Raw genomic sequence first — 20,283 nt, 5'->3', positions numbered from 1 at the left:
AGAAGGACTGAGGAGACAAGGAGCCGAACGCGGTAACAGATGAGGAAGACTCTGTTACAATATTACCGAGAGAGAATTCGATCCGACGCTCGGCTACCGGCAGATGAAGAGTCGCTTCTCTAATCCGGATGGACAGAGGAGGGAACGAGTTTCAGCCTCGAGATATGGAGCGCGAGAAGAAGAAATTGAGAAATCCCGTCCGGGGTCAACTTCACAAATTACACCTCAAACCAGCGGGTGGGGGAGGGGAGCTTCACTATCACTCATCAGATTGGGGCTTTTTTTATTAAATACTGCCCAGAAACTACCCGAATATTACACCCTCAGCCATAAGTCGGAGGAGGTGAATGCCTTGCGCCGTACCTACAACAGAAAACTTCACAGGTTCCTTATGGCCTCATTATTATTGTTATTAATTATTGTTATTATTATTAATTATTATTGTTATTAATTATTGTTATTATTGATTGTTTTATGTAGCTGATGGAGACGAGCGAGGAGTCTTGGTTAAGTGGGTGAAGAACATGGGCGACCCTCCCACAGACGGCTTGTCCAAAGCAAACAAACGTTTCTATAGTTTGCTACAATTTTACACTTTTCACCAAAACGGACGAGAAACCCAACAAGCCATTTGCCCCGCGCCGGGGGTAATCTGCGAGATACTCTGCGAGGGCCGCCTCCCCCTTCTACCGGTCGAATGTGCTGTTAATGCCCCCGCTTGGGGTATCTTGTGACATTACACATTCTCAGACTCCCAGACGGAATCAAACCTGATGAAGAAAGCCATTTCCATACAGCTGCCGGAGGGATTTCTGCTTGTCGGAGGCCGGCCCCGAATCTCCCTTTTTTTTTGTTAGAAAAATTCCTACTTTGTGGGGCCGGCTGGGTTTAGTGAGGATGATTGCGGGTTATTATCGGGAATTATCTCACCCGCACGTCTCTAAAAGGGTCTCGCGATTCTCTGCTTTTTTCCTTAGATGTTAACACGTAATTACCCCGCTTATTAGATGGCGGATTGGAGGTAGGGAAGGAAAAATAGCAGAGCGAGCATGAGCAAGTGAGCGAGGGAAGAGTACGGACCCTTCGCAACTAGGGCGAGAGTAATCTCCATTCCTGCAAGAAGAGAGCGGCCACCGGGAGGGAGAGCTTCGCATGCAGGGAGCCGGTGTGCGGAGAGGCTGGGAATTCGCTTATTATGGGGACGGCATGACGGCCAAGAGGCATCCGGTGGCCGGCCAGTAGCTGGCCCTGTGATGGCAAAAGGGAGCCCGTTCCAGCGGTACCGGGGGAAGCATCTGGGGACTTGCATCCTCACCCGGCTTTCTTTACAGACCGGTCCGAGACGCTTCTGGGGCTTTTCCCAGAATATCTGCCCACGGACCCCGGGGAATGGGTTCCTTAATACCCTGAAACGGGGGAACTTCGGGGGTCTCAGAGTCACACAGGGACACGCCCTGGAGGTGTCTGCATTAATGTGTCAATACAGAGCGAATGAGAATGAGCCGGACACCTGTTGAGTGCTATACATTATACAGGGCCGGTCACTGATTTAACTATAAATTATACAGGGCCTAAAGGGTTAAGTGCACCCGGTGCTGGTCATAAATACATTATTAAAGTGGAATCGTCAGGATCAGACTCCCATCACTCCTGTTTCGTTAGGTGTTATCCGGAGGCTCCGCTGACCTTCGGTTTGTGGTCATTCTCAGGGTCTGTCCGCTCGCTCCAAAATGATGTCATTATTATTATACGTCACGTTTAATTGTTTAAAGATATTATTCCTCCCCTGCGCCGGCTGCTTTTATTACTATTTTACTGAACGGAGACAAGAAAGGCAAACCGGGCCCTTCGGCGAGACGGTCTGCATGCAGGGAATTGCGTCCCCGCTGCCGGCCGACGAGCTGAGGATTTGATGGCATCCGGTCTGATGGACGCGAAAAGCTTCAAAGAGCCTCCAACAACGTTCTTCGCCTCAGCGGAATAAAGACATGGAAAGCCCTGTCCCTTTTGTTGTCCGAAGTGCGAGGGTCTCTGTTTATTACCCACCTTGATGGAGCTGGGATCCGGAGATACCCCCCTCCCCCACCACCATATGGACTTTCCCTTTACTATTCACAGGCTGTTAAAACACACACTGGTTGCACCAAGACAAAGGAATCAGAGTTCATCTTTCCAATGCCGCACTCCCCTTCCTCCTCGCCCTCTATTGTACCTCCAATTACCCCCCCCACCACGCTCCAATTTGTTAAATCTGCCCCAAAACAAGATGTCAAATCCCATCACTCTCAGCCCGGTTTCTGCCTCGCGTCACCTACGTATCTCCGAGTTGCTACACTGTTACTCCGTCGCCCAGGCTAAACGCCGCCGCCAACTTTGCACATTGTCGGGAAGAGCCCCGGCGCTGGCGCTTGGCGGCCGCGCTCGGTTGGAAGTCTCGCCTCCCCGTGCATTGTCTCTCGAAGAAAGTAGGCAGGGGCTGTCTCTTTCTGTGCAGCCGCTTCATTGTTAATGTGATGATTGTCCTGGGGGACGTTTGATGGATTAGAGAGCTGAACAGATCCATTGCAAAGGACCACCTGATCTCAGGCCTGCGTCCCATATAAAGACGGCATGACTGCTGAGCTCAGCTATTGCTGTCAGACCCCCCCTCGCCGCCGCGTCTCCTGCCTCTCTCTCCACACTGCAGAAAGTGGGAGCTGTCCAGTGCTGAATGTGTCGCGCTCCCCGGCTCTCTGACTGCCGACTAACAAAAGGAGACCCTCACAAGCCTCGCGATGCCCCGCTCGTTCCTGGTGAAGAAGATAAAACTAGATGACTTCCCGTCCGCTGGGATTTCCGCCTCGAATTACCAGCACTTTGAAGATCCGCGTGTCCTGGGCCAGTCGCTGTCCGGCACCGTCGGGAACCTGGGGGCCGAGGCGGCCGAGAGCGGTGAGTACGCACGGCGGGTGGGACGCGAGATGCCGCGTTTGTGTCGATGGCTTTGTTGGGAGATGCCTTTATTTGCTGCATAGTGCACGGGGCAGGAGCGCAGAATGCCCCATCGGGGGGTACGAGCCCCCCCGCCGCTCTTGGTTTGGCAGATGACGGGGATATATTTTGGGGCGGAGGGGAGACTCGCGTTCGGCTTCCCGGACCCTGCCGTCGGCTCGCACGTTAACCCCTCGTGACTCTCCTGCTGAAGGTGAAACGGGTTCCGCCGCGTGGATCGGAGGAGGGTTATGGCAGCCGGCACGTTTCTCACCGGCAACAAAACTGCACTGAAGTTCCGCGCCGGGCGGCCCGTTTGTGCCGGAAAAGCCGGACGGGTGGAAGAGTTTGGCTTTTTGTTAGAAATATGAAATTAGCGGCAACCCAGATCCCCCCGGCGGCTCCCCAGCCTCGGCCGCCACGTCACACATGGGTTATTTTAGGCGCGCTTTGCAGGGCAGTAATTCCTATGGTACGGGGGCCTCGGGGTCCCTTAGATACGGAATGAATGCCAGCACTTTACAGAGCGGAGGACGGGCGGCTGGGGGAGGGGATGGCGGCCTCCTCCGGGGACCTCATTGTTTATGCGGCAGCCAAAAGGCTTTCTAAAGCTCTTCAAGAGGCCGGTGAGAGCCCATTCTGCGCTCTGTCTCTATGCCCCCTAGTCATGGGGTAAAAGTCTGCACAATTACCCCCGGTGTGGAGCATCTGAGAGCTCCCATCCGTCCTACCAACTCCTGCCGGGGCCCCGCGGGCTCCGTAACAAACCCAGGAGGACGCAGAGTGCCATGTGCATGTGCCTTAACTCTTTACGTGCCAGTGCCCCCATCCTTTGTGTAGGAAGACCCCGGCGCTGTGCCAGGACAGGGAGACCCACGTGCTGTTTCTGCTAACGTCACCTTTCTACCAAGGTCGCGTGTGCACGTGCACCAGCCCATTCACCCCGGGTACAAGGGTCCCAGCTCGGACACAAGCCCCCCTAACGGCAGTCGTGTAAAGTGGGACGGTTTCCATACCTTTAACCCTTCCGAGACGTGCATTCAATTTGGTGTTTGGGCAAAAATAGTCCGGAATTGGCAAGATAGCCTAAAACGTAAAGACGAGAAGCTTCAGAAAAAGAACTTTGCGATGAAACACACGAGTGCTGCGCGAGATGCTCCGTGTTTATCCTGTGATATGAAGATTAGAAGCTCGGAATGTTTCTGGTTATTATGTATCCCGTAATATTCCGGAATTCTAACCGCATCGGAATTCAGAGACCCTTTAATAACCAAATGACCCCCGATGATGAGTTTGATGGTAGATTTCGGAACCCCCAGTGATAATTCACATGGAGGCGAATCCTGTCCGCTACTCTGTGGAATCCAGATCGGGTTCTCGAGCCGACTCGCCACGGAGAAGCGGTGCCGTCACGTGTTCCTTGCTGCGTGTTCCAGGCAAGTGTGAAAAATTGCTGAGGAAAGCTTTTTAATCGAGAGCATGTGACGGCCCGTAACCAGGAAGGCAGAGAGACGCCGAGTGAAGCCCACCGGGGGCTCAGGAGATGGCAGAGATCAGGAGGGACACGGGAGGGGAATAACCGGATGGTTAGATTGTAACGGTCAGAGCGCAGACACATTAAAAATAATAATTATCATAATAATAGTAATAATAATAAAAATAATCACAATAATAATAGTAATAATAATAAATCATAATAATAATAATATTGGGGACAGTTCTGGAGACCCCATTTCCAGAAGGAGAGAGTTCAGGGGAGGCGACTGGTTTGCAGGATAAAAATGATCAGGAAGGGCCGAAGGATCTTAATGTCCAGCTGGGGAGAGGAGAGAGACGGGGAGAGAAGAGATGGGATAAAGATGGGGGAGAGAGAGAGGGAGATACAGGGAGAGGAGAGAGAGGGGATGGGAGAGACATTTAAATACATAAAGGAATAAATGATGGGAGGAGAAATGTTACACCAAGGGACCGGAATCTAACACTAGAGGGTCAGAGGCTGAGATGGGATGGAAGGAGCCGTATGTCTATCCCGTGCATGTTTAAATTCCCTCACTGTATTAACCTCTACCACTTCTGCTGGGAGGCTGTTTCACATATCTATCCATATGTCTATCCCATGCATGTTTAAATTGCCTCACTGTATTAACCTCTACCACTTCTGCTGGGAGGCCGTTCCACGTACCTATCCATATGTCCATCCCACGCATGTTTAAATTTTCTCAATGTATTACCCTCTACCACCTCTGTTGGGAGGCTGTTCCACTCATCTACCACCCTTTCAGTAAAGTAAAACTTCCTTACGTTACACCTATTATTAGTGCCAATTACTGGATGGTTCTACAATCGTAATACCCAGAACGTGATGTATTACATAAAGCGTTACTTTACGCTGCTGTTTGTCTCACAGGCTACATCCCCGACTGCATCCCGTCTCCTGAATACCAGAATGAGAAGAAACCCGAGGCCAAGTTTGGGTCGTCGGACCCGGACTACACGCCAACGCACGATGATTACAGCGACCCGGACAGCCCGCAGTCCAGTCTCTCGGCCGGATACTTCAGCGGGGAAGCTGCCGTCACCGACAGCTACTCCATGGACGCTTTCTTCATTTCGGACGGACGTTCCAGGCGACGGAGCGAGAGCCGCGAGGGCCAACGCCACACGTGCAACGAATGCGGCAAAACATATGCAACCTCCTCCAACCTCAGCCGGCACAAGCAAACCCACAGGAGCCTAGACAGTAAAATGGCGAGGAAATGCCCGACCTGCGGCAAAACCTACGTCTCCATGCCAGCCCTGGCCATGCATCTGCTGACGCACAACCTGAAACACAAGTGCGAGGTGTGCGGCAAAGCCTTCAGCCGGCCGTGGCTCCTGCAGGGCCACATGCGTTCCCACACCGGAGAAAAGCCCTTCGGATGCGCGCACTGCGGCAAAGCCTTCGCCGACCGCTCCAACCTCCGCGCTCACATGCAAACGCACTCTGCCTTCAAGCACTACAAGTGCAAGCGCTGCGAGAAGACCTTCGCGCTCAAGTCGTACCTGAACAAACACTACGAGTCGGCTTGCTTCAAGGGCTCTGAGCAAGAATGTCCCGTCCAGAGCTAGTGGAGGGGACCGGGAAGCCGGGGACACGACGGGCGTATCAGAGAAACATGGCACAAGCCGAGAGCCATCCCTCCCTCCTGATGGCACGAGGCACCACAGGCTCAGAAATCAGGGTACTCGACATTAAGCAGTGTTACACGACCGCCACGCTCACAATCTGCAGCCCCAAGCATTTCACGCTCACTCCCCACTTTTTATAAACCCCGATGTCTGACAACGGAATTTATTTTTAACTGTGCAATACGGACGGCTCTGCGGGCGGCTCTGGAGACGGCTCTGGAGACGGCTCTGCGGGCAGCTCTGGGGACGGCTCTGCTGACGGCGTCCGGGTAGTTTAGGTGCATTTTTTTCTCCTGCGGGATCCCGCGTGCAAAGCCAAGCTTTCTTAACACACATGAAATGTGTACATGCTACGGATGAAGGCCCCGGAGCTCCCGGCTCAGACACCATTCCCCGCTCCTGCAGTATTCATAAACATGTATTATTTATTGGTTTTTTTATACAAATAAAAGAAGACGTTATTTTTTTGACGAGGGAAGGCAGCAGACGGGGCCGGATATATGAGGGGCCTGCAAAAAATAACAACTCATGTAGCACAAAAACCTTTTTCTATTTCTCAAATCCACGTCTTCATAATCAGCGAAGAGGACGGAAAAGTCAGTATTATAAACAGAACGAAGCGCTTATGCCGCATTCTAACAGTATTTGGCAATCCTCTTTTTGCATGTATTGGCCTCGATTATTTAGCGGACTCAAGATACAGGGACCCTCAATGACCCCAAAAACGTGCTTTGGGAGCCGAGGCTGCCTCTCTTCACGAGAGAGAGAGAAGGATCCTTTCCTTTGAAGACACTTTGTAGCAGACTCGGCCAGCGCTGGTTATTTATTTCAATCCCGTAATTTATATTATTTATTGTTTAACTTATTTATTTATTGAGCGGCCGATGCTCGCCGTCTCAGGGGGGGATCAGGACTGGTATATGTGATTTTGCAAAGACTTCAGTGTTTACAGTAGACAGGTCTGTTCATTGTCTTCCTCCGCGGTCCTGATAACGCGACTCTCTGCCTTGTTCAGGTCCGCGGACTCTCGCTCTCCGCCGGATAAAGACCCTAAAAGCCTATGCAATTCCCCAGCGAAGGACGGAGCCTCGTTCCCCTCATTCCACCGCCGTCAGGGCGTCTTCATACCACGAGAGTCCAGGGCCGCGCCGGGGATTCCCTCCGATTGAAGGATGGGGGTATATTATTATTTATTAATTTATATATCGCCATCATACTCCGCAGCGATGTACAATGTGTGTTATTATTATTATTTATATATCGCCGTCATACTCCGCAGCGCTGTACAATGTGTGTTATTATTATTTATATATCGCCGTCATATTCCGCAGCGCTGTACAATGTGTTATTATTATTATTTATATATCGCCGTCATACTCCACAGCGCTGTACAATGTGTGTTATTATTATTTATATATCGCCGTCATACTCCGCAGCGATGTACAATGTGTGTTATTATTATTATTTATATATCGCCGTCATATTCCGCAGCGCTGTACAATGTGTTATTATAATTATTTATATACCGCCGTCATACTCCACAGCGCTGTACAATGTGTGTTATTATTATTTATATATCACCGTCATATTCCGCAGCGCTGTACAATGTGTTATTATTATTATTATTTATATATCGCCGTCATACTCCGCAGCGCTGTACAATGTGTGTCTGAAAACTGATGCAGCTGTCACCGATATGTGAAATAACCATAAGTTGCCAATTAGTGAGGGGGGGCGGGGGGAATTAATTAGTATTTAAAGCCATTGTCAGACCCTTTAATTAACCCCTTATTTCCAGAAGCTGATAATAATCCTGATTCGACATCTTTAAGACTATAATATCTCTAGAAAACAATAAGGCAATAAGGAGAAATAACACCTGAAACAGAACATACCGTTTTGGGTTTTAAAAAGGATTACTGCAGCATTTTTATAATGACCTTTTTTTTTTGCATGGCCAGGCATTGGGTCCCTGGGCACTAGCACAACGAGCGTCTCCTTCTAGCACCGCTATTTATTAATTATAGATTAGGAAGGGACGCTTCATAGGAAACACTTATTTTTACAAAAGAAGAGTTTTAGATGCATGGACTAGCCTCCAAGCAGAGGTGGGTAGAATGCTAGGGATAGACATGGGGATTAAATGGGGAGAGGGGCTGTCTTGGGTACGGCGATGGGCACAGAGTTCATTCTTATTTGCTGGCGTTTTATCTTATTTCTCAGCTCAATTTGAGCAAAAACACAATCCCCTGACTGCTAATTGCGTGTCTAACATACAGAGTCCGGGGCTCCTTCATAGCAATAAAACGTACCTGTGGCCCTGGCAGCGGCAGCAACCCAACCAGCATACCTGGGAACTTTTTAGCTACCCAAAGGCCACCTGTGGGGGATGCGAGTCAGAGCCCCCCCCCACCGACACTTTATCCGGAGTCTCAGGGTGAAACCCGGAGAGTTCCCAGGTATGCGAAAAACCCTGCGGGATGCCGACTACGAGGGTCTATTCACTAAAGCGGGAGTTGGCAGGAGGCTCTGTATAATGTATAGTTAAATGAGCGAGCCGGCCCCCTGTATAATGTATAGTTAAACTAGTGAGCTGGCCCCCTGTATAATGTATAGATAAATCAGTGAGCCGGCCCCCTGTATAATGTATAGATAAATCAGTGAGCCGGCCCCCTGTATAATGTATAGATAAATCAGTGAGTCGGCCCCCTGTATAACGTATAGTTAAATCAGAGAGGCGGCCGCTGTATAATGTATAGTTAAATTAGCGAGTCGGCCCCTGTATAATGTATAGTTAAATCAGAGAGCTGGCCCCTGTATAATGTACAGATAAATCAGTGAGCCGGCCCCCTGTATAATGTACAGATAAATCAGCGAGCCGGCCCCCTGTATAATGTATAGATAAATCAGTGACCCGGCCCTGTATAATGTATCATTTAATCAGTGAGAATGTCATTTGATTGCACTGTGTAAGTAAAGCCGTGCAGTTGCAGCTCACAGTTTAGTGAATAAGCCCTCCTGTCAGCAGCTGCCTACAATGCAATCCAGGTATTTTTTAACCCTTTGAGAGTCAGACTGAAGTACGATGCAAACCCCTCGGCTCTCGCAGGGTTAATGCTCTTTGCCACACTTGCCTTAGCCTTCACTGGGGGGACGCGGGTCTCGTGTCCCATTTCATCTTATTCTGACCTCTTGGTGCCGCACAAACCCCCAGACCGTACCCCGACCCTCTGTTCCCCCCTGGGGGCCGGAGATCTGCTGCTCCTTGTCATCGTAATTAAAGCAGAAATGAACGATCCGGGTGATCAGGAGGAGGAATCCTGATCTTCTGATCGGTGCGTTTCCTGCGGATCCAGATGCTTCCGCGCCCCGTCCGAGCTGCTTCTTGCCCCCTGAATGCGCCCGGGGGGGGTTTCACGCCGACTCATCTGCCTTTCATATTTAGACTGTAAATAGATGAATAAGAGCAATAATTTCCGATGCATGTTATTTTCTCGGGGTTTTGTAGTTGTGGCGGACGAGCTCCGTCGCTGTATTTACTGTCATGCCATTCAGGGACATTAAAGACTTTATGATTCAGTCCGCAGCGGCTTCGGCTCCTTTCATTTTCTGTCTCATCCCCCGACATTTGGGTTCTGGAGCAGGGTAGAGAGCGTTCTCGAGGGGTTAATACGCCATTGCCCCCGGGCACCTCTGTTTCCCGGCCCGTGAGGCGGGTGCGGGGGGCGAGAGGATAATTTATTGCCCTGCGAGCACCTGTTCCGGATCATTATAGCCCCTCGCTTTATCACACAGACTCCTTCAAGGTCCTCATTTCCATGACAAAGGCCTCTGCATATGGTGGGCTGACTGCCGGGGGCCGGGCGCGTGTGTAACCGACTCAATAATGATGCGCAACCACTAATTGGCCCCCGGATCGCGGTGAGACGGCCGAGAGGAACTGAAGAACCAGCTGTGTGTATTGGGGGGGGGCAGCTGCCATGTACCCCGGGCCTGGGTGGGGGGCAGGAGAGGAAGATACACCCCCTGCACCCCTTTGTGTGACCCAACTTAATGACTTTATGGGGGGTTTGATGGGTTTCCAGGCGTTTACCGGAGCAGGAGGTTCCTCGGAACATGGCACCCGACGAGTAACCCGGGGAAAGCCGCGGTCCAGAGTCCGACCCCCGCGGGGTTTAATGAATAATCGGAGGGAAGGGGCAGCCGCTGCGCAGGAATCTGGCCGGTCCCTCCAGGAGGGAATGGGCTGCTATTTGCTGCTGTTAGTGGATCCTCACTGCACTACCACCGGTACTGATCCCAAGCAAAGCACCGCCGAGAGACAGACCAGCAACATACCTCCTAAGTGTGCCAGTCCCAAACCCCCATATCCCATTTCCTCCCCTGATGCCCCCTACTCTGGTCCCTCTCTCCCCCCCTGAAGCTCCTCTTTTCTAGGAGGTCAGAGTGTTTTCTGGGTATGAGGGTATCACAGGGTGCTACAGCCCTAAAAGCCCAACAAACAGGCCCGCCACACCTCTAACTACATCTCAAGTCTCCTCCTTGCCATTCCCCAGAGGCGCCGGGTCACTTTCTAGGGCATAAAGTGGGGTAAGGGGCAATACATTTCTGCCGTGACTTTCCAATAAACTGATTATTATGTAACAGAATCTGTTACCTTTACAGAAATAAAACATTATATTTTAAAAGAGTTATTTTGTTTCCTCTTTTACTAAAACCCTGAAGTTTTCACTCCCCATTAAATAAGCCAATGTGCTGCTTCAGCCAGCGGGGAGGAAAAACAGATGATTTGGCCGAGTTATGCGCATGTTCTCTGTGTTCACCCGACATGATCAGCGCCCTCGGCGGCTTCTGGTCAGAGCTCTGCTGATTCACTCTGATTCAGCCGACGGCTGCAGCATGAACCTGCCCGAGGGGTGTCAAGGGGACCGGAACAAGGAAGCCGCCTCGTTATTTCACCTCTCGAAGTGCGTTCACAAGGAGATGTCACAACAGTTACAAGGAAGCAGGAACATGAGACGTTCTGACTCAGCGGGCACGTTGGGAGGAAGCCATTAGTTCCTGTAATGTTGTTGGCTCCCCCTCCTTTAGGCCAGTTGGTACAGCCCGTTTGCTCCTTGCCCTCTCACCGTATACCGTTTGCTCAAACCCAGAAGTTGGCCGGAGGAGCTGGCGGCTGGTAGGTGATGCTCAGGGGTCTGGCTGCACTGAGGGCCATGGCGGACAGGAGCATCCACTCCGGGAACATCTCCTCCATCCATAACGTCCCCGTGCGGGTTCTGATCCGACCCATCCCACCGGAGTTGGAGGAGAGCAAGGTGGAGAGCAAGGTGGAGAGCCTGATGGAGACCATACAGGTAAAGTCCAACACCTGGGGACCCCATGGGCTTACATCAGAGCCGCGGCAGCTGTGGGCCATCAGTTGGCTGAGGGTTGTGAGAGTAGCAAGAAAAGCTGCAGCTAGCAGTGTACGCATCACGATCCACAACGGGCTTCATGCCCGGTCTTCTGCCCTCTGCCCAGGTAATGTTACGAATGGATATATCAGCTGCCTCCTCGCAGGCGACGGCCGGTCATGGAGACGAAAATAGTCAAATTCCGGTAAAAAGGGTAAAAATCTGATTGTAACTTTAACTATTTTAGCGGTTTGAGGTATTGTCGCCGGCCACAGAGAACCATCGGGCTCTTGCGGGGTTGTGTGTTTCTCAGGCGCGTCACTTCAATGTCTTTTTCCTCCTCGCAGAAGGACGAGGACCTGGTGCCCCCCATTGACGTTCTCTGGATAAAAGGCCGGAACGGGGGCGATTATTTCTATTCGTTCGGCGGGTGTCATCGCTACGCGGCATATCAGAGGTTAAACAGGGAGACCATTCCCGGCAAAATCATCCAGTCCTCTGTCAGCGACCTGCGGACTTACCTGGGATCCAGCACCCCCGACCTGCAGTAGCCTCCGCCTGGGGCATTTGGACACCGGAGGAGCCCCGAGACGAGGAGTCACCCCGACGAGTACAAAATCAGGACCTTCTGCATTGGAAAGAATTGTAGGAGTTTGTGCCGTTACTGAAACACGCGTGAGACGTCTGCCTCTGTCTCAAATAGTATGCGGCCTCGCCAACAAAACATGTGGCCCCTAGAAGAGCAAATGGAGACACAGCAGACACATTCAAACAGGCCAAGGGACCAAATCAAGTCCAAAAGGGGAACTAAAGGGCATAGAAAGCTTGGGGCCGAAGGGTAATGTAAGAAAACGCTACTTTACAGAAAGGGAAGTAGATCCCTGGAATAGACTTCCAGTAGAAGTGGTACAAACAGCGAAGGCACTCAATCAGGCCTGGGATGTGCATGAGCCGATTGTTTCCGCCATCACTGTCTAAACACAGAGCTCTTCCTCGTTGTGCTCGCTCCATACCGTCTGCCTCTTGATACGGAAGAGATTTCTAAACCCCCGCAGAGCACTTCCTCGTTGTGCTCACTCCATATCGGATTAGATTGTTGATGAGATAATTATGTTATATTTCCTTTAGAAATCTATAAATTCCTAAAATGAGTTTTGGGCGGAAATTATAACTGCAAACGCTGCACACACGCAAACCACACACTGCACACACACAACCCACATGCTGCACACATGCAAAGCGCACGCCAACCACACGCTGCACACACACAAACCACACGGACACCACAAAGTCCGTTCAGTTGTATCTTTATGGTATGTTTCCTCCTCGGTCAGCATGTATCCGGACGGGATTCTTCCCCCTCTGTGCCCCGGAGGTTTTGTCTGAATAAAGTGAGATTTTGTTCCGTGACATAATTTCCCTTTTCTTTATAATTTAGTGATGAGTACAGGGGATTCTCTGTGACGCCGGGGGGCCGCAGGCGCATAGATCTGTCTGTCCGTCCCGTTGGGTCGTTTCTCCGTTTGTGGCGGGGAGTGCGGCCAGCAGATGTCACTATTACCCCGAGTCCAGGAAACGTCAGCCCCGGGAGCCCACCTGGTAACAATTAGCCCACCGAACAATAGAGGCCACTTAACTAATAAAACGCCGAATGATCCCCAACTCCAGGTAATCCAGCCTGACATGGCAGGTCACCGGCTGCAAAACCCCTGGACAGGGTAACGTTCCCCCCGTACTATAACCCCCCAGAACGATAAAGAGCCATTACTGAGGCACCATGTGGAAGCTTAATGCCCCTACGAGGGGTATTCAAACACTATAAGGCTGTGGTGATGCTTCTGGCTGACGGATGGAAGGTTATATTTTTTATAATTTACAAAATTATATTGTGTAATTTTTCTAAAAATAAAAAAAAAATTAAAATTCCCATTTTGCTTAATGACATATTTGGCAAAAAATAAAAAGGGAAAAAAAAAATCTACCCCCCCCCAAAAAGAAATGATTATATTCCAGAAAACACAGCACGAGTCAGGAACGAGGCTGCAGATATAGGTCTTTCTGGTCCCAAGTGCCCCGGACGGCGACTATTTCAGTATTTCTCATTAAATACCTTCCCACGAGGTTTACCAAATGGGCTATTTTTTTTTCTTAACCTGCAAATAATAAATTTGGCCAGTTTGTGACAAAACTTTCTGGGAAAATCAGCAAAGTCAACGTGCAAGCCCAAAAAAAGCCACAGGATTTTTTTTATTTTTTTTTTTCTGGGAAATATTTGTCCTTTTTCTGCCCTTTCCGACACTCGCTCTTTAAAAAGCCAGAAGACATTCAGATCGCCGGAGAATAAATACTTTATTAAACTATAAGGGGGAAAAAGGAACCGGCGAAGCTGCTGCACAAGAAACGCGATATTATCGGGACTGAAGCGTTAGCAGAAAGGAAGCGCCGGGGGGCCGGGGGGCCGCTCTCAGATAGAATAACCCCGATGGCTTCTCCCTGCAGGGCCATAAATTTCTGGAAAGAATCGTCGCGTGCTACGAAGTTTCCTCCCCCCCCCACTGGAAGGGGAAGAGCCTTCAGGAGACGGGGGCTTTAACCTGTCTGCGTGATTTAACGACGGACAGAGATTCTCTTATACAAAGGGCCGCATTGTCAGGGGTCCCGCTCCGTGTGCCGGATAAAAGTATAAATGAAATCTTGCCGCATTGCTTTTATACGCTTTTAGGGTTTTCTCTCATACCTGCCGGAGCTAGAGACTTCGTGGAGCACACATTCACCCCCCCAACATTTAATTATTGCTTAGTCGACATGCGCCTCGAATTGATCTCTAAACCCCCACCCCTCACCCCTGTCTCCTATGCTCTATACCCCAAACATGAGCTCCATTCCGGAAGCGTTCCGGATTAAATAATATTATATCAGCATACAGAGCCCTTCAGGTAGTGTTCTCGGTAAGGTGATGTTACATCAGACTGTTCTAGATACAGTGAGAGTGTAGAAAGCCCTTCGGGAAGTGTTCTCGGTAAGGTGATGTTACATCAGACTGTTCTAGATACAGTGAGAGTGTAGAAAGCTATTTATTCCGTGAAACGACCCGAGAGGTTCTCCTGCGGTTTCGGTCACTTCTGAGCTCTGATCATCTTACAAACTGCAGGCATTGAAAGAGACGGTCACTGGACTGTCTCGCTGTGAGGTGACAGGTGCCGACAGTCTAACAATACAATAAAGACCAACTAAACCGGATGAAATCTGCACAATATTCCATGTTTTTTGTCTTGCTGTTTAAGGTAGCATCATTAAATCCAGAACTATGGCATCACGGGTGTTGGGAGATATGTCAGCGCGTGACATCATAGCGATCGCTCTCTCTATTGAGATTGCTGATCAGTCGAGGCGAGGTGAATCGTTTTAATTTTTCTTGCTCCCGCGGCCCCCAGATCATCAGAAAGAGATGACAGACCAGTCCAATTCATTTGTTCCAGGAGAAGACAATGAAACAAAGACGCTTTGTGAAAGGGGGGTCTTTCCTATTAATATATCTCTCCTCTAGAGCCGGAACTCTAGAGGGTCTTCCAGACAACAAGCATGTAACGCGATACCAAGAACACCCGCTGCCTGCCGGCAGGAGCCTCAATCCATTACTACACCCGCTATGAAGGGTAATTACCGCTGTCGGGACGCGGAGGAAACCCCATTATCCCACCGCCAGGGCACAGGGGAAACGCCACTATCCCACTGCCGGGACGCGGAGGTAACACCATTATCCCACCGCCAGGACGCGGAGGAAACGCCATTATCCCACTGCCGGGACGCGGAGGTAACACCATTATCCCACCGCCAGGACGCAGAGGAAACGTCATTATCCCACCGCCAGGACGCAGAGGAAACGCCATTATCCCACCACCGGGGCGCGGAGGAAACGCCATTATCCCACCACCGGGGCGCGGAGGAAACGCCATTATCCCACCACCGGGACGCGGAGGAATCGTCATTATCCCACCACCGGGACGCGGAGGAATCGTCATTATCCCACCGCCAGGACGCGGAGGTAACACCATTATCCCACCGCCAGGACGCGGAGGAAGCACCATTATCCCACCACCGGGACACAGGGGAAACGCCATTATCCCACCGCCGGGATTGCTATCTTTTTCTCGTATTTACTTTTCCCCCCCTAATTATTTGCACTAAATATTATTTTTAAAAGGAAAAGGTCACTGAATGTTTAAATAATGACCAACTGTTATAAGACCCTCTCTGCCCCCCCCATTGGTTCCTGGGAAAGGTGACAGGGGGTCTCGGCGTGACTGTAATGAGTTAGCATAACACCCCCCCCAGCACTGCGGGATCATCAACACCCCGTACAAGGAAAAATAAATAAACAGGTAAGTCGTGCACATGGCGGCCATGACACCTCCGAAGGAGGCCAAAAACACTGATTTTGTTTAAAGAAAAGGAATAACAGGGGGGTGTGAGAACGGGGAGGGGGGTTTACAAGCAGATTCCCTGCAACGGGGTCAGAGGTTGGTGTCGAAGCTTCTGATGTTGACCCCCAGTCACCCCCGGCCACGTTAATGTCCCGCGGTTAATCAGGACATTTTCCGGGGGATCGGCTCTCCGGTAGAACAGGTGCCGGTTGGGTTCCTGAGAGAATGTTTTTGAAGTCGAGGGACGCGTTTAACGCCGGAGGATGCTTGTGGTGGAGAAATGTGGTGAAAAGTCACCAGATTCTGTTTCCTGATGGAAGCGTCTCGTGTTTGGGGGTCCGCGGCCGCGCATGTAAAGGCAGGGAGTGTGTAACTGGGGGGCTGATGTGAGGTGACGTTTCTCCAGAAACACATGAGATCCCAGCATGTCACCCCATGGAGCCGGCAGCCACGGACCTGTCCCTACTACCCCGAAATTAAACGAAACCCCAAGAAACCCCCCCCACCCAAGAACATTCTTTGCCCCCAGATCTAAAGCTCAGCAGCGCAAATGTCGTCTCCAGGATCCGTGGAAAAATGAGTCCCCCCGCGATGCGGCTGAGGGTCCGTCCGCTGGGTTCTGGACATACGGGGCAAATACCTAACCCGTTACTTTACTCGGGAAAGTCCCCCGGCCCCTCTCCTCACTTCCGAAATACCCCTCTCCTCCAAAATACCCCTCCTCAACTCTCCTCCCCTCTTCAGATGGTGACCATGTGCCGGCGATCGCTGCACCTGAATACACATCGGCTGCCCATCTGTCTTCCGGCTGTCAGGGTCTTCAGGACGTTTTTTAGGCTGAGCAGAAGCAGAGGCGGCGGGGGGCTCCGCACGTGAGGGGCCCTCAGGAGACCGAGAGGAAGGGGAGCAGACATGATCTCTGACAAACAGAGGCCGATCCAGAACCACCGCCTCATCATCTCACATCTGGAAGACGCCGTCAGAGGAAGAGACCATTAGCCTCACTTAGCAATCCAGCCCCCTGCCAATCCCGAGCACCAGGGCAAAACACCCCCAAAATGTGCAATTTATATAAAAAGTAATTAATAACCAATCACCGGTCCGGGATTATATGATTACCCAACCAGCTGCCGCATACCCCCCCCCCAAAAAAAACATAACGCATCGAAATTATACAAATTAGAGTAAAATACCCCAAATACCGATAAAATACCCTAAAAAAACCGATAAAAGAATCTAAAACTATATATATATTTATATATATGTAAAAAAAAGATTCAAGAAAAAGAACATTTGGGTCTGCGTGCGGTTAGTTTGACTTTTTACTGGAAATGCACAGATTTGCTGCTTTCACGGTAAATTACAGATCAGAGGGGGTAATGTCATAAAGTTATCGCCGGCCAGCTCTCCTTTTACCAGCTGAAGGGACGTTCTCCCCCAAAAAGAAAGTAGCCAAAAATAAACAACGAAAATCTGCGCACGGGACAGGCAGACGGCTCCAGGATCTAAGACTGAGAGGTTGGTAGATGAGAGGAACAGCCTCCCAGCAGAGGTGGTCGAGGGTAATACAGTGAGGGGATTAAACATGCACGGGATAGACATACGGCTCCTGAATCTAACGACTGATTAGGGTTTGACGCGGATCATTGCTTCCCTTCCCACCGATTCCTCTTCTATCCACGCCCCCCTCCCACAAGAAAAACATTGAGATAAAAAATAAATGAAATTCACAGAATGAAGCTGCTGGCGTTACACCCCCCCCCCACCCCGGGGGTTACACCAAATCAACAAACAAATAATAAACAGAATGCAACAAAGAAACAAATAATAAACAGAATGCAACAAGTTAACTAAGAGCTGCGTAAATTGTTGGCGAGATATAAATAAAAGATAATAATAATAAACATGAAATGATCTGAAAATGCAGCACTTTGCGCTGCGGTTGTCCGTCAGTCCAACGCCGGCCCCTCCGAGCTCCTCTTGGCCTCAATGTTAAGTTGTTTGGACAAATAACAAGTGGAAGGAATTCCCACCTGCCCGTCCCTCACACCCTGCGCTGCCGAAGCACAGCAGTCTCCTCTTCACACAGAGCTCAGGGTGCGAGTGGAGCTATAAAGCCGTCACACACCCGGGGGGGGGGGGGACAAAAGGGAGCTTCACTAACGGAGCTCATAAACCCCACAAACATCACTCACTTCACACCGAGACACCCGCCCCCCCGAGAGCCATACCCCGGACCCCCAAATCTCACGGAAACACCGTGCAATGGGAAACATCACGGGTTATAGCTAGAATGTACCGGCAGATCAGACCCTGGCGGCCCCCATCTAGTCGCCCATTTCTCCTGCTGTAAAGACTCAAACCTTAATCAGTCGTTGGTCTCGTCTTAGATTCAGGAGATTAGTATGTCTATTAGATAAGTATGTCTATGCATGCATGTTAAATACCCTCACTGTATTAGAAGGTGGTGGATAAGTGGAGCAGCCTCCCAGCAGAGGTGGTAGAGAGTAATACAGCGAGGGGACCGGCGACTGTTGGGATGAAGCGTTTGGGTTGCAGGTTCTGGGCTTTTTCTTGATGTCAGGATTTCGTGCTTTTAGTAAAATTGCTCAGTTGTATCACCTTTTATTTTTTATGCGTTTAACCCTATCATGTTGGGTGAGTAAGAGGTTTTGGGGGCCACATTTCCAGCAGACGATGTGTTCTGACGACGGCGGCTCTCGGGTCTCTGTCTGGGATTATTTAGCGAGTGATGGAGGAGACCCGTTTCCTGTCCTGCAGGGAAGACAAACGTTAACCCTTCTTACACCCAGACGAAAGATCGCTTAATGCCGGTGTCGATAAAGCCAGTCCCGGGCCTCCATACCATACACGAGACTACGTGAGCCGTGGGAGTAATATCATCTCTTCCTGATACCTCGCCTGAAATACAACCCCTGCAACACGAACAGTACACAGTTACTTTACTGAGAGGGTGGTAGATAAGTGGAGCAGCCTCCCAGCAGAAGGGGTAGAGGGTAATTAAACATGCACGGGATAGGCATATGGCTCCTGAATCTACAACGAGACCGACGACTGATTAAGGTTTGAGAATCCTTTTCTTTATTTAGAGGCATAACGCAGTGCTTTCGAGACACGCGGCTGTTACGGGGAGGAATAATTCACAGTTAAGTGTTTTTCCGAGGCATGCAGAGCCACGTGGCCACCGCGCAGCATCTCACCCCGCGGCCCCAACACGAAGCGAGGAAGACAGGAGCTTCCGCGTCTGACTGATGCCAGGAAGCAGGAAAGAAAAAGTGCAGAAAGGGGAGCGATGAGTAAATAGTTGGAGTAAACGGCAGCAGATGCCGCCCCGCGATCAGTCACTCGGCGAGACGTTACAAAAACAGCAGCCTGTAACCGCGTGGCCCCTCGGCGCAGCGTCTGGCCGCGCGTGTCATCCGGAAAAATCCTCTATTATATGCACAGGAGTAGTCTGCCGGGGTACAGGGATCCGACTCTCTGCCGACTAAGCGCATGATTAAAGAGCGATCGAACGACAACTCGGTCTCTTTGGGCAGAGCGTGGTTTTGAGCTTTACATTGTGCTGCCGGGGGGGGGGATGCGAGAGACGGAGGGATTTGGTTCCCAAAGGGGGTCAGATCAACTTAACGGGGCACTTGGGAGGAAGTATAAGGGGAGCGGGATTCTGCCTGAAAGAAAAGGAGATCCCGGGGGAGGAAGAGGCAAAACACGCCGTCCTGTCAGCAGGGCAGATATGGGGGTCACGGCAAATATACAACAGCCCCGCAGGAAGACTCCAGCTGCTCAGGACTACAACTCCCATGATCCCAGGGAGCTGCCTGCCATCAATAGCAATGAAGGGATCAGTATTCCGATCTATGTGTTTATATATCGCCGGCAGATGCCGTAGCGCTGTTACAATAACATTAAAACAGACAATATAAGATTAACACAAATTAAGTGGTACAGAAGGGGGGCCCTGCGCCTGGGAGCTTGCAATCTATCCCCCGAGAAGCACCTGACTCATTCAGCACCATCAGCCAGCGGTGATATGTGGGAAACGGCCGCCAACATGCAGTGCGGAGGCCGGAGAACAGAAAATCTACTCAAAACGGACCATTTACCAAAACCGCCGTTTCCGCAGAGGGGGTCTTAAGTTTAGTTGGAAAGGATGTGAAGCTTTTGGGACCTCGGAGGTCTCCGCATCGACTGAACTCTCCTTTATTTGTGTAAATTAGACACTCGTTCACTCGGTGGGGCAGAAAATTCCCCCGGGGTGCATTTTATCTCATTTCACCGTACTGGCAGTGAGGTCATACTAC

General features: G+C 50.6%; 2 protein-coding genes across 2 annotated transcripts; both read left to right on the top strand.

Moving 5' to 3' along the window:
- The first annotated feature begins 2,499 nt into the window (after positions 1-2,499).
- On the top strand, positions 2,500-6,078 carry SCRT2 (scratch family transcriptional repressor 2). The gene is made up of 2 exons (XM_053454190.1): positions 2,500-2,931; positions 5,378-6,078. The coding sequence occupies exons 1-2, from the start codon at positions 2,775-2,777 to the stop codon at positions 6,076-6,078; spliced, it is 858 nt and encodes a 285-aa protein (XP_053310165.1). The 5' UTR covers positions 2,500-2,774.
- Positions 6,079-10,984: 4,906 nt separating this feature from the next.
- SRXN1 (sulfiredoxin 1) lies at positions 10,985-12,949 on the top strand. The gene is made up of 2 exons (XM_053454189.1): positions 10,985-11,495; positions 11,882-12,949. Exons 1-2 carry the CDS (start codon positions 11,325-11,327, stop codon positions 12,083-12,085), a joined length of 375 nt encoding a protein of 124 aa, XP_053310164.1. The 5' UTR covers positions 10,985-11,324; the 3' UTR covers positions 12,086-12,949.
- Positions 12,950-20,283: the final 7,334 nt, after the last annotated feature.

This window comes from Spea bombifrons, chromosome 13, assembly GCF_027358695.1.
Source record: "Spea bombifrons isolate aSpeBom1 chromosome 13, aSpeBom1.2.pri, whole genome shotgun sequence".
NCBI classification, from domain to species: Eukaryota; Metazoa; Chordata; class Amphibia; order Anura; family Pelobatidae; genus Spea; species Spea bombifrons.
Note: the sequence above shows the minus strand (reverse complement) of the source record. Positions and strands in the feature narration are given on the sequence as shown.

Excerpts from the sequence above, each read along its gene's own strand:
- SCRT2 (XM_053454190.1), top strand. The coding sequence starts at position 2,775 with ATGCCCCGCTCGTTCCTGGTGAAGAAGATAAAACTAGATGACTTCCCG. Across the intron at positions 2,932-5,377 it reads GGCCGAGGCGGCCGAGAGCG|GCTACATCCCCGACTGCATC; the intron begins GTGAGTACGCAC and ends TTTGTCTCACAG.
- SRXN1 (XM_053454189.1), top strand. The coding sequence starts at position 11,325 with ATGCTCAGGGGTCTGGCTGCACTGAGGGCCATGGCGGACAGGAGCATC. Across the intron at positions 11,496-11,881 it reads GCCTGATGGAGACCATACAG|AAGGACGAGGACCTGGTGCC; the intron begins GTAAAGTCCAAC and ends TCCTCCTCGCAG.